Here is an 18,009-nt window from a genome sequence, read left to right as displayed (position 1 = left end):
TGCGCAAAATGTTCCTGGACATTGATTTATCAAACTCTTCAGTTAGATAAGCCGAAAAGCGATAGTCCTTTCAAGACCGATGTTGGACATAGACCTAGATGCAGGGTCTCTAGCCAAATTTAAATTTCTTTTCTTTTTTAATTGAAAAATGATAACGGTCGAACTAGGGTTTTCGTCGTGTGGCCAGAGAACTAGTAATTATTTTCTCAGCGATATACATCAACTGTTAAATTTCTAGAAAGATCGTTAGAGACGTTTTTGTAATCAACGTCCAGGTTTCGCCCCTCCATGAAGTTATAACTTGATTAGTGGTATTGTAAAAAAATTTAAAAAAAAAACGAAACAAATTAATTTTAAGTAACACTTTTTATAATTTGAAAGAGACCGTTTTAATAACTTTAATCTCCAGCTTAAAAGAATGTACACATGACGTAACCTAACTAGTTCACAGTATGAAATACAGATGTTATTCCAAAAAATAAAAAATCGATGACTATGTTGTATTACTACGTAGAGAACTCAATGATGTGCCATACTTTCTGATATCATCCAGCATACTTCCCAGAACATTCTCATGTCAATGTTTTTTTTCAATCTGGAAACGCTACACAGTTAGCTTCACGCATCAGAAGGCCCACTTGGATTCCCACACTGGCCATTGTAGCTGACCTGTACACGTCCACAGGTCTTTTTGATCAGCTCACAGCCGCTACTGTAGGTCACGCCGTTTGTACCACACACTGGCGCATAGACGTCAGGACATTCATAGTTCTGCGGGCAAGGTTGAGGGGCTACTTCGCCAGTGCTGTATCCTGAGTAGTCAGCTGATGTCAAGATATAACAAGTAATATTGTTACAAATTTATTTAAAAAATCAATGTCTACTTTAGGTTCAAATTAGCCGGATATGACCCGCGACGAGCGGGCCTGATATAGTGCATTAGATTTAGTTCTCGGACAGACATGACGAATGTTCCCTTAACATTTTGTTTTGTTTTTGCCATGAATATGAAAGTAGAGTGTGAAAACGGGCTTACCAGATTTGTTTAAAAAGTTTTGTTCTTTAATTGAGAATAATTATATTTTTTTAATTTTTAGTTCCTTCCGGTTGTGGTAGGGACATTAAACATACACTAAGGTATCCAAAATGATCTAAGGAACATTTATGTCTAGTTTTATCAAGATTGGTCGAACGGTTTTTATTTCTATGCGGAACATACATACTCCTTACATTCTACTTTATAAATTAGATAATTAGGAATACTAAGCATTCATATTTTATTTGTTTAAATAAATATCATAAGACATAATTGTCATGATTACACAGTTATGATTTAACTATAAAAATAATTTTAATTAATTTTAATATTTTCATCTTTTTTTTTTAAAGCACAAGAAGAATAGCCAGCTTTTTGTTTTTATAATTAATAATGGCAAGCTAATAAATGAGTATGCACCACTTAAAATTGGCTCTTTAGAAAAAATATAAGCCTCTTGAATAAAGCTTTTTACTAGTAATTAGTATATATATGTCAAATATGTTAAGATTATACAAGTATCAATATGTATTGTGTGGCAAAGAACAATGCAGCAGCCCATCGAAGTAGATATACTTTAAAGACGCTGGAGATGGATAGTCAAGCCTGCTTCCAACGTAACAAGGCAAGCCCTAACCTGGAACCCCCAAGGAAAGAGGAAGAGGGGACGGCCCAGGAATACATGGCGACGTGATTTGGAAGCAGATGCCAAGCAGATGGGCAAGACGTAGGGACAGTTGGAAAAACTCGCCCAGAACCGAGACGCCTAGAGGAAGCTGGTTGGTGGCCTATGCCCCTGTAGGGACGACGGGCTGAGATGAGTTCAATATGTATTGTATTGTTCGAAGAAAAGTCTTTTACATTTAGTGAAACTGATTAAATTAACTCCTTGCAGACGACTACTAAACACTTTTTACTAAGACATTGAACTCTAACAGAATGTAATTGAGTTGCGAAACTGCTAACAGCAGCCAACCAGAACAAGCCTGATATTATGTTACTTAATAAAAAGGTCTGTCGCCTCATTGAAGAACTGTTCTATCGCATTTTAATATAAACTTGTAGACTTTACCTAACTAAAACACGTCTATTGAGTATAATATGCTGGCATCTTAGTTGTTAAGCCTGTAGATCTTATTTACTAGATTTTTGGACTGTGCATTAGTACATTAGTTTAATAGCTAATAAAAAGTTAGGAAAATAATCTCAAAAAGCCTTATAACAATGTGCTGCATTGAAATAAAGCCAACACGGTATAATACCTCCATTATATATTGAATCGCTGTCTCCTAAACGGTGCTATATACGGTGTTACAGAGATCCAGTATGTTTTGATAAATACTGATTGCAATTGAAAGTTTGAAAACGTTCCAAGAAAGACAACTCAAGATAAATTTAATCGCCTAAATGTTTTTTTAAAAAAAGCGTTGTCTCCTCTTCTAGACCATCCTGGTCATAGGCCTGCAGTTTTTGTTTTGTTTTGTTTTTTGTTTACAACTTATTGAGCTCTGTTGTGTCGTGGCCAATCGTGTTTAGTGTTCTAGTGTAAATATATATATATAGGCCTGTTCATGTATTTTGTAGTAAATGTATTTTATTTGATCTTCAAAATGTGAATTAATGGAGTTCCAATAAAGATTTAACTTGCCATAGAACTGTAACACAAGTAATGTAACATAATGGAAGTGTGTAAGGCACAAACCGCTATCCTCTCCTACTCAGACAATGTAAAGGTTATTTGCTTCTGTGGCCCAAGGTTAATGATGGTGTCATGTGACCAGCACAACGAGCAACCGCCTTTACCTTTTACCAAGTAATATGTATCAATTAGATTCCGAAATTAAATATCCCAGTCTTCACCACGGTTCGAACTCAAGATTCTGCACTTTGGAAGCCAAGAGCCCTACCACTCAGCCACATCGCCTCCACGTTAATTATGAATCATTAATTGAATAATTTGAATGGAAAAGCCAAAAGTTTCCTAACTTACCCAGGGAGAGATAAATACAAAAAGCCGCAATGACAATCGAGAGTCTGAGCATCTTTAAAATAACAAGCAGTTCGTTTGAATGAATGCTATAAAATTCTGAGTGGATTGACACTTGCCTAGATATTCATTAACAGCTTGTTCTTTTACAGGATATGTGTCTAATTAGGTGATAGGGAAATTCAACGTAAACAGAGACCCGCCTTGTTTTCTAGTGCATTTTTTTTCAAACGATACATCAATTCTGACATACGGATTAGGGCCCTGTGGGGAATGAGGTTTTTTTTTATATTATGTAGGAATTTTAGCAGTTGATTGATCTCCCTTGTTGCACATTCCTGTGTCGATAATTACAATTTAATTTAATTTACAGAGCGCTGTTTATAAAAGTAATATAGGTTCAAGACGTTGTGATAACATAACAAATGAATAAACATAATATAGGTTTAAGACGTTATGATAACATAACGGAAATATAAACATAATAAAGGTTCAAGACGTTGTGATAACATGACAAATGTGGAAACATAATATAGGTTTAAGACGTTGTGATAACATAACATCGTATTAAACATAATATAGGTTCAAAACGTTGTGATTACATAACAAATGAATAAACATAATATAGGTTCAAGACGTTGTGATAACATAACGATGCGATAATCATAATATAGGTTCAAGACGTTGTGATAACATAACAAAAGAATAAACATAATAAAGGTTCAAGACGTTGTGATAACATAACAACAAAATAAACATGAATGATAATTTGAAGATGGTCTTTAAAAATATTTTTACTTCAAAACGTTTGTTGAGAAAATGCACTTTTTAATTAGGCTCTATTTCAACAAAAGGATAATGACCACAATATGATGAACTGCCAATTTACTATCAGGATCAAAACACCAAACAAAACACCAAACACATAGTTACCAATTAGTGCCCTCAAAATGTTGTTTTTTCACTTTTGTCTAAATTAAACAGCGTTTTACTGAACAAATGAATTTTAAAACATCTTTTTTTTTGTAAGATTCAACTGTTGAAAAATAATACATAGATCAAGCTTTATGATCAAAAATATTCTTCAGATAAACAATCAGCTTTTCCAAGCATCATATGTCTTCTGTTTTCACGTGAATTTAATTTATTAGTCTAATTCAGTTGGTCAAGTTTAGACCACTGGCGGATCCAGAAAGTTGAAGTGTGGGCGGGGGCGATTTTTTTCCTAACACAAACCCTAACGCCCAGTAAACCGTAACCCTATGCATAAACGTGCGTATAGAATATATATATTGTTGTAACACTGATGGTGCGCATCTGAGCACTACTAAACACTAGTAGTATAAAACATGTTTAGACAGGAAGAAGGACTGTGGGTAAGCCGGATAAAAGTCGTGGGAGTCTGAACAGTCTGGCGCTGAGTGCTGTCCTGTGTGATACTAGGAAACTGTGTGGGAGACCTGGAGCGACACTGGGAAGTGTGTCGGTGGTCTGTTCTGTGTTCTGGTATGAAGTAGGACTCTTAGAACTTAAGACACATTACTCCCTGTGACTTTATAGCAGAAGTCCAAGTCTAACTAGTAACTATTACTATTTGTTGATGCTATAATAAATAAATACATTACTGTGGCCGACCTGCCTTTCGTTGAGTGCCTGCCTTAGAGTTACAACAATATATATATAATTAAAAAAGCAGTGTTTCTCTTTTTTAAAGGCGGTAGTATGTAAGACCGTCCCCCTCCCCCACTCAGAGGGCTAGAGTGGTGAGGGCAGTAAGTGCAATTGCCCCACCCCCATTAACCCACCGAATCGGCCAAAATACCAAAAGTGTAGCGACATAATATAAAATTTATATATATGCGATTGAAGGATGTTGACATTTGAGAAAGAGAGAACGATTTCCGCCGAAGTCTAGAGCCGAGATGAAGATGCTGTGCTCAAGGCAGATGCCCTATGTGTTTGTCATGTCTCCATGTAAATAAACATCTATGTCTCGTTGAGTTGCCTCCCCTCATTTACTACAATACCGGTACGTAGAACTGCCTGGTCTGGAAACCATTGCGAGGTTCATCTCAGATATAGGAATACTGATCTGAACCCTCCGACATGGAAAATGAGAACGAAGAAGAAGAAGAACGAATGCGTTTTCCAAATAAGAGAAATAGAAGAGGAAAGAGAGAAAATGTGAGGGAGAAAAGAAGGGGATAGAGAAAGTGATTATAAAAATAAGGTGAGAGAGAGAGAGAGAGAGAGTAGTGAGAGAATCATTTTTTTTTCCATAAAATAATAGAAAAAGGTGATCCAAATTTTTTAAACTTGTTTTATGTATTAAATTTTCATTGTTATGGGCCCTATTTTTTCACCCTCTTTATTCACCCTAGAAAACCACCCGCCAAAGAACCCTCACCCAACCCGCGACCGCCTTCAACCTCCCACCAGCTTACAGACCTTGTAATTTCTCAGCTCTTTTTTTTTCTGTTCTGATGTTTTGTAGGTGTGCGTGTTTCTGTCTCTATCTAGATCTACGACTAGTGAGTGTAAGGCCCTACACTAATGTTTTATCAGTATAGTGTTTGGCTGCTATGTGTAATCCTTAGGCTAAAATCGTGTCTACATAGTGTATTGTATTGTAAGAGTTCTATTCTAAGTATAAGTAAATCTAGTGAGATTCTCCGTGTTTTTTTAAATACCTAATCTAAGTTTAATTCTATTTTACTAATTTACTTTTTACGATAGATTCTACATTTCGATTCACCTCTAGCGACTTAATCTAAGATAAACGCTAATTCATTTTTTTAAGGCGCGCCTAAACTAGGTATAAATCTATCTTGTAAATTTAATTTTTAATCTAGTCAATCTAAAAAATCTATATCTAGTGCCGGCCGTTTCTAAAGTGTTCCTAGTGTAGTTTTTTTATGTAAACTAACTACCAGGGTTTCCCCCCGAAATTTCTACAGTCAAGGATAAAATAACATAGTTATTCCCAGACGTCAAAGTAAACTTATTTATCAAATCTTTTATCATATGTGCTAAAAAAGATAATTAAAAATAGAATATCAGAAGAAATAATATTGGTTTAGATTTTGAAACAAACTTTTTCTATCGAATATGAATCACATTGTTTCGTATCGGGTGGGAAATAATCTAGATCCGAATCAGGACAGATTAAATCAAAACGGGATTTAAATCATATCGATATAGATCGGTTCCGACTTTACATATCGGATCGGACCGAATCTGATTTGTTCGGATTTGATATCTGATCGGATGTGATCCTAATCGGTTCTTATCTGATTGCATTGAATTGAATCGGATTCTATTGGATCCTTATCGGATTGCATTGAATTGAATCTGATTCTATTGGATCCTTATCGGATTGAATATAATCGTTTAATAATCGGATTGGATTGGATCTAACAGATCAGAATTGTTCTGATCAATAAGGAAGAATTACTTTTCCCATAAATAAGTTCATGAAAGAATTCATACAGAATAAAATTGGCAAAATAAAAAGTTATCATATCCAAAAAATAAAACAGTTCTTCATTTCATTCACAAGAAATCTAGATCGAAGACATTGTTGAAACCTTGCCATGCACGCCGCCATCCAAGTAGTGCAGAAGGCGCGCACTGATAGAGACTAGATTGAGAATGATGTTGTGGCGAATTTATCAAGTTATTTCCCTTTTTTTTTCTATCCTAAAGATGTTATAAAGCATGTTTATAAATAACATAAACTATATATAGTCTATGATAAATAAACAATAAGATAAAACTTTTTCAGGATTTATTTTGTTTATAGGCCTACATAATCCATTATTGAGACAACTGCTCTCTCTCTCTATATATATATATATATATATTTTTCTTTTTCTTTGTTTCTCTCTTCCTTTCTCTCTCTCTCTTTCTCTCTCTCTCTCTCTCTCTCTCTCTCTAACGCTGTTTCTTTCTCTCCAACTCTTTCCTTTTCCCTCTCTCTAAGTATATGCCTCTCTATCAGTCTCTTTCTCTTACATCAGTATCTATCTGCCCCACTCTCTTTCTGTCGCTCTTTTTGTGGGCTTTCAGAGAATAAAAAAAGAGTAGAGGTACAATGAAATAGAACAAAAAATAACCTTAAATAATAGGGTAAGTATTCTCCAGCTGGTTTGGTGTTTACTTTATTCCTTAAATACATCCCGAGACAAGCTTTTTGTTTTATACAAGAGCATTTGAAACCTTATCACAAAGACAGTTTGTGTGGAAACACAAACTCAAAATCGGCAACCGAAGTGGTCCAACATGGCAGGTAAAAAGCAGGTTTCGATATTTTCATAAAGAACATCAGAATGAAAAACAAGCTTAACAGATCTTGTGTGGTGCCCCAGCGGTCCAGCAGATCAAAGGATATGTGAAAGTGAATGTCACGTTAGATGTGAACCTGGCCTAATTGATGTCTTATAATGAATATCTAATGGATCTAATTGTTTTATAAAGGGTTACTCTTTTTTTTTCAAATCCTCAACAAAAAAACATTTTAAAAAAAAAAAAAAAAATAGTTCAGTGCATTTTTTTGCGTTGGCCATTTTGTGTTCACGGGAAAATATGAAAAACTACTTATTAATTGTTGTTTTAAATTCTGCCCAACTTATATGCATATTAATTTTTTTTTCTCTTTAAAAAAAAAGAAAACTTTTTCTGTGTGTGTAAATGTAGTAATTAGTATAACGGAACTTACATAACTTAGCAATAATTATGTAATAAAAAATTATTTTGACAAAAAATATAACACTATTTGTATAAATATGTTTAAAATACAGTACTATGTATTCTCCCCTCCTAAATAGCTTGCCGTGTTTGTTACTACTAATAGTGAATAGTTGTAAACGTGGTGTATTTTATGAAAAAAACTGCTTGCAAAAGGGATTTAAAAATTAGATTTTTCGCTTTCAGAAATGAAAATAGTAGCCGTTGCATCAGAATTTTAAATGGTCTAACTAAAATATTATGGTGTCAGATTTTCACTATCTTTTCTAGTTTACTAGATCTAAACGGGACGGACAGACATTCCACACAAAACTAATAGCGTCTTTTCCCCTTTCGGGGGCCGCTAAAAAAAAGCGCATCCCTATAAAATGTTTAAATAAATTAATGAACTAATGTTTACGGCTTTATTTCTTTAGGTCTATTAAAAATAGTAAAAAAGTAGTATATATAGAAGGACCCCACATGATATTTCTCAATACTATAAAGTTTATTTCCCCTTTTTGTTATTTAAAAATATTAATTAATTACAATTAATTTTTTTATTGATTTGTGTTATGTTGGGAGAAATTGAATTGAATAATTGTGCCAAGTTTCAATTTGATATGAGTATGAGAAGTGGAAGAGATAACTTGTTAAAAAAATTTGCCAGACAAAAGACAGACACTGTTTTGGTTTAAAAAAAAGCTTATTACAATAATAATAATTTTATTTATAAAGCGCTGTTAACAAACAAAATGTAGGCTCAAGGCGCTGTTTTTACATTACAAACACAAACACGAGAGCCAACATGACAAACTAATCTAAAAACGTTTTAAACAGGTAGGAATAATGTTATTCTTAAAACTAGTGTAGTGTGTTGTCTGTCTGAGATTGATGGGGAGTGAGTTCCAAACCTTTGGTCCTTGCACTGAAAAAGCCCGCAGACCCTAGCTTTTGAGGGAGAAACGTGGTACCACTAGAAGCGTTGAGTCCATTGAGCGCAGGGCTCTCTGGAGGACATATGAAGTGATCAGTTCGCTAAGGTATACGGGCATTTCATTGTTATATATACACTGATGACAAAGTGTGGCGACCTGGTATTCGATTGCTTTCACGGGAAGCCAATGCGCACGAGCGTAGTAGCAGAATCTCGTGGCTATTTTGTCATCGGGCATACCTGCTAGCACGGCGTTGCAGTAGTCAAGGCGGGAGAGTATGAATGCCACAGCTAGCGTTTTTGTTGACTCCGCTGTTAAATATGGTCGGATCTGGCCTAATCCTCGCAGCTGCAGATAAAGACCCTTGCAGAGCTGATTTATGTGTGAGTCGAAAGACAGTGTTAAGTCGAAGAAAACTCCAAGATTCCTCACTACATGGACATTAGGAACATGGCAGTTCGTGATAAAAATAGATTCTGTCCTCTCGTCTTTTGACATGTTGTTCCGAGTGCCAATCTTAATTATTTCTGTCTTGTCTTCGTTCATCTTGAGCTTATTCTTAACCATCCAATGGCTCACCCTTGCAATGGTACCACTGATTTTCTATACCAGATGCGACACCTCTGAGGGTACTGAGGAATCGTATAGCTGTGAGTCATAGTCAAAGAAATGGTATAAGATGACAATGGGCCGTATGGCACCGCTGAGTGGGTATGTTTACATAGTAAACAGCACTGGGCCTAGAACTGATCCTTGGAGTACTCCGTACTTCAAGAGTAAGTTTGTGATTCTTTCCCTTTTATACCCTTTTATAATTGTGTTATAGTTTATAGCCTTTCTGTAATACGACTCTGTAAGTAACCTCTGACTGTGCCTTGAATGATGCCCCTACACACTGGACATTTCCTCAGCTCATAAGAACATTCCAGGCAGGTAACGAAATGACCGCAGGGCAGAAACACTATAGCCACAGGCTGATCCAGACATATCTTACAGGTGGATATCTGACGAAGTTCCATGTTCTGACTTTGAAGTATTTCAAGGGAATCTGGAAAATGGGGAATATGACTTATTATATTACTCTCTATATTAAAATACGTTATTAATGTTCAAGCTTTTACATACGTGGAGATGTAAGATTCAATCATTAAATGTTGAGACATTTCCCTAATAAGCTTAATTATTTTAAATCTAGGAACTCTGATCTAGAGAATAATGTCGATTAGTGTGCTACGCTGGACACATAGCATCTTTGGACACTTTAATCCACATAAACTGATAAACTCAGCATCCATTAGCTTTAAAAAGTTTGCTCTTAAAAGAAAGTTTTAAAGGTATTATCAATTATCTTAACTCTACTATGCCCTAAAGCTCTTCAAAATCGACTCTAACAGTTGGGGGTGGGAGGGAAGTGGCACTGGATAGATCCACATGGAGTGTGAGCATAAAGGAAGGGTCCCAGTTTGCAGATGCCATACACGACAGTAGTAGAAAGAAGGTTGAGCGTGCACCAGCCCCTGGTGATAACAGATGCCAAACGTGTGACCGCTGCTGTGTAGTCAGACAAGAAGTTTCAAAAGGAAAAGATGTACTCTCGAGATGTAAAATTCCACAGAGACAATGCCATTATGTACGTACAAGGGTAGAACCGAGACATGGAATAACTAATTATAAAACAATTCTGATCACCAGAGTTGAGTTGAAGTCTCTTGAAACTTTAGACCAAAGGAAGCTCTCTTCACAGACATATTTTAACTTGTGTTCTCTCTGAGCGAGAGGCCCAAGATGTAAATACATAGCAAACATATTGACAATGGCTTGAATGTCCATAGTCTCGGGACTAGAGGCGTGTCGCAGTCCACAAACCAGGGAAGGTACTCCATCTTCCTATATGAACCACATCAGCCGTGATAGTGACGCCACAAAACATCCTGTGTGGATCATGACCTTTAATGTTCTCTTACTGCCCCGCCAGTTCCTTGAGCAAAAGTTCTTAGTCACCCCTAAGTCACTTTTCTAAGCCTAATGATCAGATGGCCCAAAATCTGCCGATGTTATAAATAATAATAACACTACCAATGATGGTATATTCAACTATTTCAAAAGTATAGCTTGGCTTATAAAAATATAAAATATTTACCTGTACAGTGTGTAATGCTATTGGAGGTCAGAGATTTAATGTCCGGTGATGAGCTGGGAGTTGATTCGTCGTAAAGCTGGTCAATCAACTGGTCAGATGTAAGAGTGCAGCTATCTACATCAGATATAAAAAAGAAAGAAATTAAAAGTTTCCCTTTCAGACCTAGCAATGTATAGGCAGATGACGAGGGTGTCATGTGGCCAGCATATCGACCGACCGGCTTTACTTTTCTCAAATAATGTCCCAAATAAAGTGCGTGTGTTCCGGGGCTTCCTAAAAATCCCAAATTTCAAAATCCCTGCATTCTCCGAGTTTCGAACCCGTGACAACTCGGTTCGGAAGCCAAGCGCTTTAACAACTGATGGTTAGGAGCTTAAAAAAGTAAATAAAAAGTAAAGTTCCCCTTTCAGACCTTGTGGTCTATAGGGCAGATGATGTAAAGGTCATCTGTTTCTGTGGCCTACGGTTAACAAGGGTCTCATGTGGCCAGCAAAACGACCAACAGCCTTTACTTTTACCCAACTAATGTCAGGTACCCATTAGAGCTGGACGGATTCAGAGGCGCCCAAAAATACCGAAATTAAAAATCCCAGTCTTCACCTTCGATGAAGTCCAGTAGGGAATCGGCGCTTGTTGAAGCGTTTTTATTTCGACATCTATTTTTAACTGGCGTCTCGATTGTCCCGGGTTCAAACCCTGCCAACCCCCGCCGTCCTGTGAGAGATTTGGGCAACGCTGTAATAAATGTTCAAGTCAGAAGGAAAAATCTAGACAGCTGGAGATCTCTTACAAAGGCTGAAGGATAGAAAATCCAGCATTAATCAAACGTTACAATGTATTCATGCACAATATGTTAAAAAGCATTAGTCCCAACGTTGTATCGTTAGCCGTAGTAACATTTTGTACTCACCTGTTTTCAAGGATAAAGCCAATTTCGCGACAGTGTCAAGGTCAAATCCAAGGTCAACAACAGCCTGAACAGCAGGGTCGCTTGGATGTTTTGTTTGACTGTCTGTAAATATGCCAGAACATATGTGATATCGTGGTAGAAACAATTTTTTTTTAAGTTGGTGTTTATGTTAGACAGGAGTTAATATTAATACCAATAAGCTACATATTTGTATACAGAATGAAGAAGATCACAGCTATATTCATAGTCCATTGAAACATCTAATTGATGTAATCTTTATTAATCCTTGAAACCAACAGAAGAATTATCTTAAAATGTTAATATCTCTTATCTTAACCATCTGTTCACGTGCCAAATCTATATTTGTAATCTTTTTTTTTTCCTCAAATAAGAAAACACTTAGTGCGTTGAATTTACGGATGTATTCTTATTGTGTGTATTGATTCCTTATACGTTTATAATCTAGAGTAAAATCTCTAAATAAATACTCGTTTTTCTCTTTTTATTCAAGCACCACAAAGCATTTTTTTGTTTTCTTAAAGAAACAGATAAGCTAGAAGATTAAATATTGCAGTCGGCAACACGAGGAATTCTGGCACCAAAGATCAATCCAATTTTCAATGCATTAGGCTACTTTTAGGTATGTATAAGCCAGTGCTATGACCGCACCGCAAAAAATGAATTTACCAACAACAACACAACAGACGACTTCACTAGTGCAATGATTTTTAAAAACAACTATATTTCTGTATCATATTAATTTTACTACAACATTGTATTTCCATTTGTGTATGGCAGACAACTAAAAGGGGGGGGGGGGGGGAAGTAAATACAAGGAAATTACATGTTTTAAAAAAGTCAACAATTATTTGCATACGGTTTAAGAATGAAGAAAGAACGTGATTGCTTGAGGGGAGGGGGATGATATGCTTAGTATATTGCTTAAGCCCATTCTTTATACTTAAAATATAGCGAAATAAAAAAAAAAAGTAGCAAAAAGTAATATAATCAGTAAAGAAAAGATTAGCCTACATGGGCTCGTTGCGTCCCAATTCATCACCCAAAGGAACCCACTGGAACAAAAGAAAGTAAAAAAGTTTTCAGGACTCGATTCTTTGTAACATTTGTAGCCTTCGAGATTTGTTTTTAAAAGTGGGGAGGGAGACAATGTGGTAGTATTGAGCCCAGATGTACCGTCCCCTCGTTATGTCAAGGATTATTATTATTATAGCTTTTATATAGCGCTACTTTCATGCTTATAGCATGCTCAGAGCGCTTTTGGTCCAATCTCATTTGTGGACCAGTGGGGGGGGGGAGGGAGGGGGTATCTAGGAATTTGGTTTTCCGTGCTGCCTTTAGGCGCTCAGTAAACAACTCTGCCCGAGTCGGGTGTCGAACCTCGAGCCCCCTTCTAGGTAGCCAAGCCAAGCCAAGTTCAAGCGCACTTGGACTCTCGACCATATATCTTTCGTTTGAACCATTCTTGAAAGATAAATTGTGTACCATTTGTAAGAAGTCCACAGTCTGATTGCTTCGTGAGTTTGACCCTCGAGTTGGAAATCTGCGAATATAGCACAATAAATTATACTCTGTTGTACCAACATGCATTATTACATGGCAATAGTCTTTTCACTATCATGAGACATTTTTCTTTTTAAAAAGTAATTTTATAGCTTTAAATCTATAGATAGATAGATAGATAGATAGATAGATAGATAGATAGATAGATAGATAGATAGATAGATAGATAAATAGATACATAGATAAATAGACAGACAGACAGACAGACAGATAGATAGATAGATAGATAGATAGATAGATAGATAGATAGATAGATAGATAGATAGACAGACAGACAGACAGACAGACAGACAGACAGACAGACAGACAGAGAAAAAAAGAGGGATAGCTAAATAGATAGACAGATACACAGACAGACTGACAAACAGATTGATTGATTGATGAGAGATACTGATTGATTGATTCATAAGGATGTTTCGTTAACAAGTTATTACATCTGTTTCACTCAACGCTTTGACTGTGTCAATAAAATCTTGTCCCACGGCTTGTCTGACAAAGAAACATGAAGGAAAATGCCGTGCATGCTCCACCATTGCGTCGTCCGTGACTTCCCAGTCCTTTACAATACCCCCGCATGCAAAACATCTGGTGGAGTCGTCGTCTTCGTGGCCTGTAAAGTAGAAACCCGCTGACACCAAATCTTCTATCTTAACTTCCTGTTTGCCGGACCACTTCTGAAAGCTCTGAAGTCTGGCTTTCTTGGAGACCATGGCCCTATTTTTGGGCCTCTCTGTGGCGACGGCCAGCTCCGAGTAAGATGGTCTTTTATTGCCTTCAGTGGAAACACCCGCTGGTGCCATGGTGCTCTGTATTAAGGACATTTTTGAGATTGGTTGCTGTAATGAGAAAAAAAATAGAATTGTTATTGGGAAGATTCTGTGACATCCCAGAAACGCAAAATACCTAGGTGTTATAATAGATGTGAAACTGTCATGGAATCCCCATATTGATGAAATTATAAAAAAATCAAACAAAGCATTAGGGTTTATTAAAAGAAATTTCTATGAATCAAATAAGAACATAAAACTAAAATGTTTTTTAACCTTGGTTAGGCCAATAATAGAATATGCATCCTCTGGGACTCCTCAACTCAAGAAAACATTAGGAAACTGGAAAAGACACAAAATAGAGCAGTGAGATTCATAACAAACGAATATTCACATTTGACTAGAGTAACACCTTTAGTAAAATCACTAAATTTAGAAAGCCTTCAGGATAGAAGACTCAAAAGTAAAGTAGCAATTATACTTAAAACACTGAACCATAATCTTCAAATACAAAAACAAAATTTAATAAAATACTCAGAAAGACACAAAGATAAAGGCACACTCCTCGTTCCATATGCTAGGACAAATTTGTACAAATGCTCCTTCTTCTCTAGTGCTATTAGAGCACGGAATGGGTTGTCTGAGCTAGCAAGGAAAACCAGTGACTTGGCAGAATTTAAGTCATTGATTAACATGCATGACTAGTCAGACTAGATGCATGACGTGTAGGACGTAATCATCTTCTTTTTTGAAGTAATGTCTATATAATATAAGATAAGATAAGATACGTCCACTACATAATCAATGAGTTTTAGAAGTAGTCCAGCTTCTTATGCTTCTGTCTACGCCACGTATACTATTGAGAAGGTAATAATCATAGACATATATAAATATAGACTGGCCGAAGGAAGTAACTTCATGTAACTTGAAAACATGTATATCTATTGTAGTCGGATTTCCGAATTATGAAAAATTGCATGATCTTCACTCTTAGAGATTAAACAAAACTACACTGCCTCCTTATTTACAATATATATATAGGTGAATACTTAACTTTTATACTGCTCATAAATGCTGTATAATAAAGTACACAAAATTGCAAGTCACAAATTTTCGTTTCATAAAACTCTTTAATCGGCCAGTCTATATTTTTTATGTCTATGGTAATAACTCTCATTTGACAACTAGGTTCTTATGTCTATATTTATACATAGCTCTCCCCTGTCCTCTAGGTTTTCATCACGAGATTTGGATTATGTAGTTGTGTTTTTTTTACAACTATTCCCGACAGCAGGTATCTACATAGTCATCACATAATGTGACTTATGAATAGTAAGCAAATCAAGAAAAGGAAAAAAGGTCTATGTATTATTTTATTACAAAACCTAAAAGAACTTTGTCTGTCTGCCAGGTACAATTCTTTTTACACGTTATGTCTCCCACACCCATTCTCGGGTCATGTTGAAACTTTACACAATTATTCGTTGTATCTAACAAAAACATGGATCAATGAATCTTTTGAAACAATTTCTTGTAAATCTATTTATGAAATGAACGCATTTTTATTAGCCACTAGCTTTGAAATAACACCTCTTGAGAGTGATATAAAACTATAGACTCAATAATATATTGATACTAATTTAAAAAAAAACAAACATTTTTTTATCTTATAAAAGTGACAAAGTACTGTTGACTCTTGAAAGCCTGATGGTTATGGAACCAGGAACAGGGTTTGTCGGACTACCAAATCCGTCGGACTACCAAAGATTAGCTGTGCTTTACAGAGTTTAACCTTATCCGTCAAGAACATTCAAATTATGATTTTTTTTTCTCTCATAGACTTTCAAGTGTATAAAATAAATAATAGACGAGAAAGAACAATGTATTAATCTTAAAAATACAAAACATATGATTTCAACTTTCATGCACACATTTTAACGTGAAATCTACCCCCATTCTAAAAATATATGTACTACAATATACCTGTACATTTATTACATGGATTTACGTTGTCCGTCGGCGCCGTGTCGGATTACTGAGTTTGTTGGATTATACAATGTTTAGTAGTTTATAAATCTTCTCCCAGTGTTCCTCTCATCACTTTATTAAATTAAATTAAACGAATATATAATAATATGCATTATTAGCTTACCTTTACTTAAGAGCCCTTGATGCGAGAAATGTATTTGAAAGTATTAAACTGTTTTAAAATATCTCTATAACTTTTTTTTACTTTTCAAAAAACATAAACTGTAATGCTCAACAAATAGTTTCTACACATATTCCATGCCTGGCATATGCAAGGAATGCCGTCAGCAACACTAATGTAGTATCATACGCCCAGACGGATTTCTCCGAAACACATATTCATATTATTGCGTGTCTTCATAGTGTTTAGTCTATTTTTTTTCCTTGATATTTACAAACAATATTCAATAATATTTTGCAAGATCTTTTTTCAAAATACTTCAATACTTCTGAAATTAAATGTTTCTTGTACACAGCTGACATTTTTGAAACCCAGATCCATATTTTAATTTTATATGTTACTTCCCCTTTAACATTAGTCTTTTAAAAATCATGTAAGCTGAGTTACTTTCCTTGTTGAAGCTACTTATTGATTGGGATTCACCGCCTTCCGACCAGACTTGATGTAAGGGTTATTTATAACTCCACGTCACATGTCTTGTGTGCATGACATGTAACATAATGGGGAAAAAAAGGCATCGCTTAATCAACATATTGCTATGTTTATTTTAAAGTGTAGCGAATAGAATTAGACTTTGACAGTTTTATTTATACTTTATTTTATTTTCAACCTTTTTATGTTTGTTTGTGTTATTTCTATTTCAGTTCTTGATTATCGACCAGAATACAACGAGATACGTGCCAGCCACACAAATATTTACCTGAAGAGGATGTGTAGGCCTCTACTTCTTTTAATAATAATTTTATTTATAAAGTGCTGTTAACAAACAAAATGTGGACTCAAGGCGCTGTAATAACATTACAAACACAAACACGACAGCCAAAATGACAGTTAATCTAAAAAAGTTTTAAACAGATAGGTCTTAATGTTCTTCTTAAAAGTGGTGTAGCATGTTGTCTGTCTGAGATCAATGGGGAGTGAGTTCCAAACCTTTGGTCCGTGAACTGAAAAAGCCCGCAGACCGTAGCTTTTCTTATCGTAACTTATAGTTATAACACGATAGCGCCCACTCGTATAGCCTAGATATAAAGATTGAAAGATCAAAGTAGTTTAGTTCGTTTTAACTCGCCATCTCTTTGTTAATTTAGAAAATCAACTTTTATCAAGATTAATTAATCGAGAAAAAAAATTGTTTGATTGAAATGTGTGCAACAAAAATTCTGAATTCATTTTACAGTTTTGTATTGTATCACATGACGTGGTGTGAACTCATGGATAACACCATTGGTTACAGTCAGTGATTGATTGGAAGACGTCAGTACAGACGTCAATACACACGTCTATACAGGATAATCGTGGATAATGGTTGGATGTAATAATTATAATCTTCTTTTAAAAAGAGAATGTCTTCAATTTAGCTAATACATTAGTAAATGAAAAAAGAATGAATCGTTGATGGTTATATCCAGGGCCGGATTTAAGGGAGGCAGTTTTAAGCTCAATATCCCTGTTAGTTAAGGTTCGTACCTTCGGTCATAAAAACAGAGAAGATATTCATCATCTCCCTTCGTATCTCGCAAAGTCTGATAGGTGGTCTCCCTTCCTCAAAATGAAACAAATATGCATTAATAAATAAGACTTTGTTTAAGATATCCCGTCAACCCTTTTTCTACCAATCGAACACAAGTTTTTTTTTGTTTTTGTTTTTACTTTGCAAACTCAATCAGACGATACACTAAAATAAACCAGCAAAAATATAAAAATACTTTTTAGAAA

General features: G+C 35.5%; 1 protein-coding gene and 1 long non-coding RNA gene across 3 annotated transcripts; both read right to left on the bottom strand.

Moving 5' to 3' along the window:
* Nucleotides 1–364: 364 nt before the first annotated feature.
* LOC106057568 (uncharacterized) lies at nt 365–3,182 on the bottom strand. Its single transcript, XR_008778575.1, has 2 exons — nt 3,027–3,182; nt 365–824 (listed from the first exon to the last, which is right to left on the bottom strand). It is a non-coding gene; the product is annotated as an uncharacterized LOC106057568 (long non-coding RNA).
* Nucleotides 3,183–6,843: 3,661 nt separating this feature from the next.
* On the bottom strand, nt 6,844–16,713 carry LOC106057522 (baculoviral IAP repeat-containing protein 2-like). 2 transcript variants are annotated; one of them, XM_056031581.1, is made up of 7 exons: nt 16,237–16,713; nt 14,361–14,426; nt 13,752–14,153; nt 13,240–13,297; nt 11,737–11,838; nt 10,827–10,940; nt 6,844–9,734 (listed from the first exon to the last, which is right to left on the bottom strand). In XM_056031581.1, exons 3-7 carry the CDS (start codon nt 14,136–14,138, stop codon nt 9,514–9,516), a joined length of 882 nt encoding a protein of 293 aa, XP_055887556.1. In that variant the 5' UTR covers nt 14,139–14,153; nt 14,361–14,426; nt 16,237–16,713; the 3' UTR covers nt 6,844–9,513. The 2 variants fall into 2 exon arrangements, with proteins under 2 accessions (XP_055887556.1, XP_013070206.2); XM_013214752.2 differs by lacking the exon at nt 14,361–14,426 and having other exon boundaries at nt 16,237–16,712.
* Between the last annotated feature and the right edge of the window lie 1,296 nt (nt 16,714–18,009).

The sequence above is a fragment of the Biomphalaria glabrata genome, chromosome 6 (genome assembly GCF_947242115.1).
Source record: "Biomphalaria glabrata chromosome 6, xgBioGlab47.1, whole genome shotgun sequence".
In the NCBI taxonomy this organism is placed as follows: domain Eukaryota; kingdom Metazoa; phylum Mollusca; class Gastropoda; family Planorbidae; genus Biomphalaria; species Biomphalaria glabrata.
The sequence above is the reverse complement of the archived record's forward strand: the minus strand, read 5'-3'. Positions and strand labels throughout refer to the sequence as shown.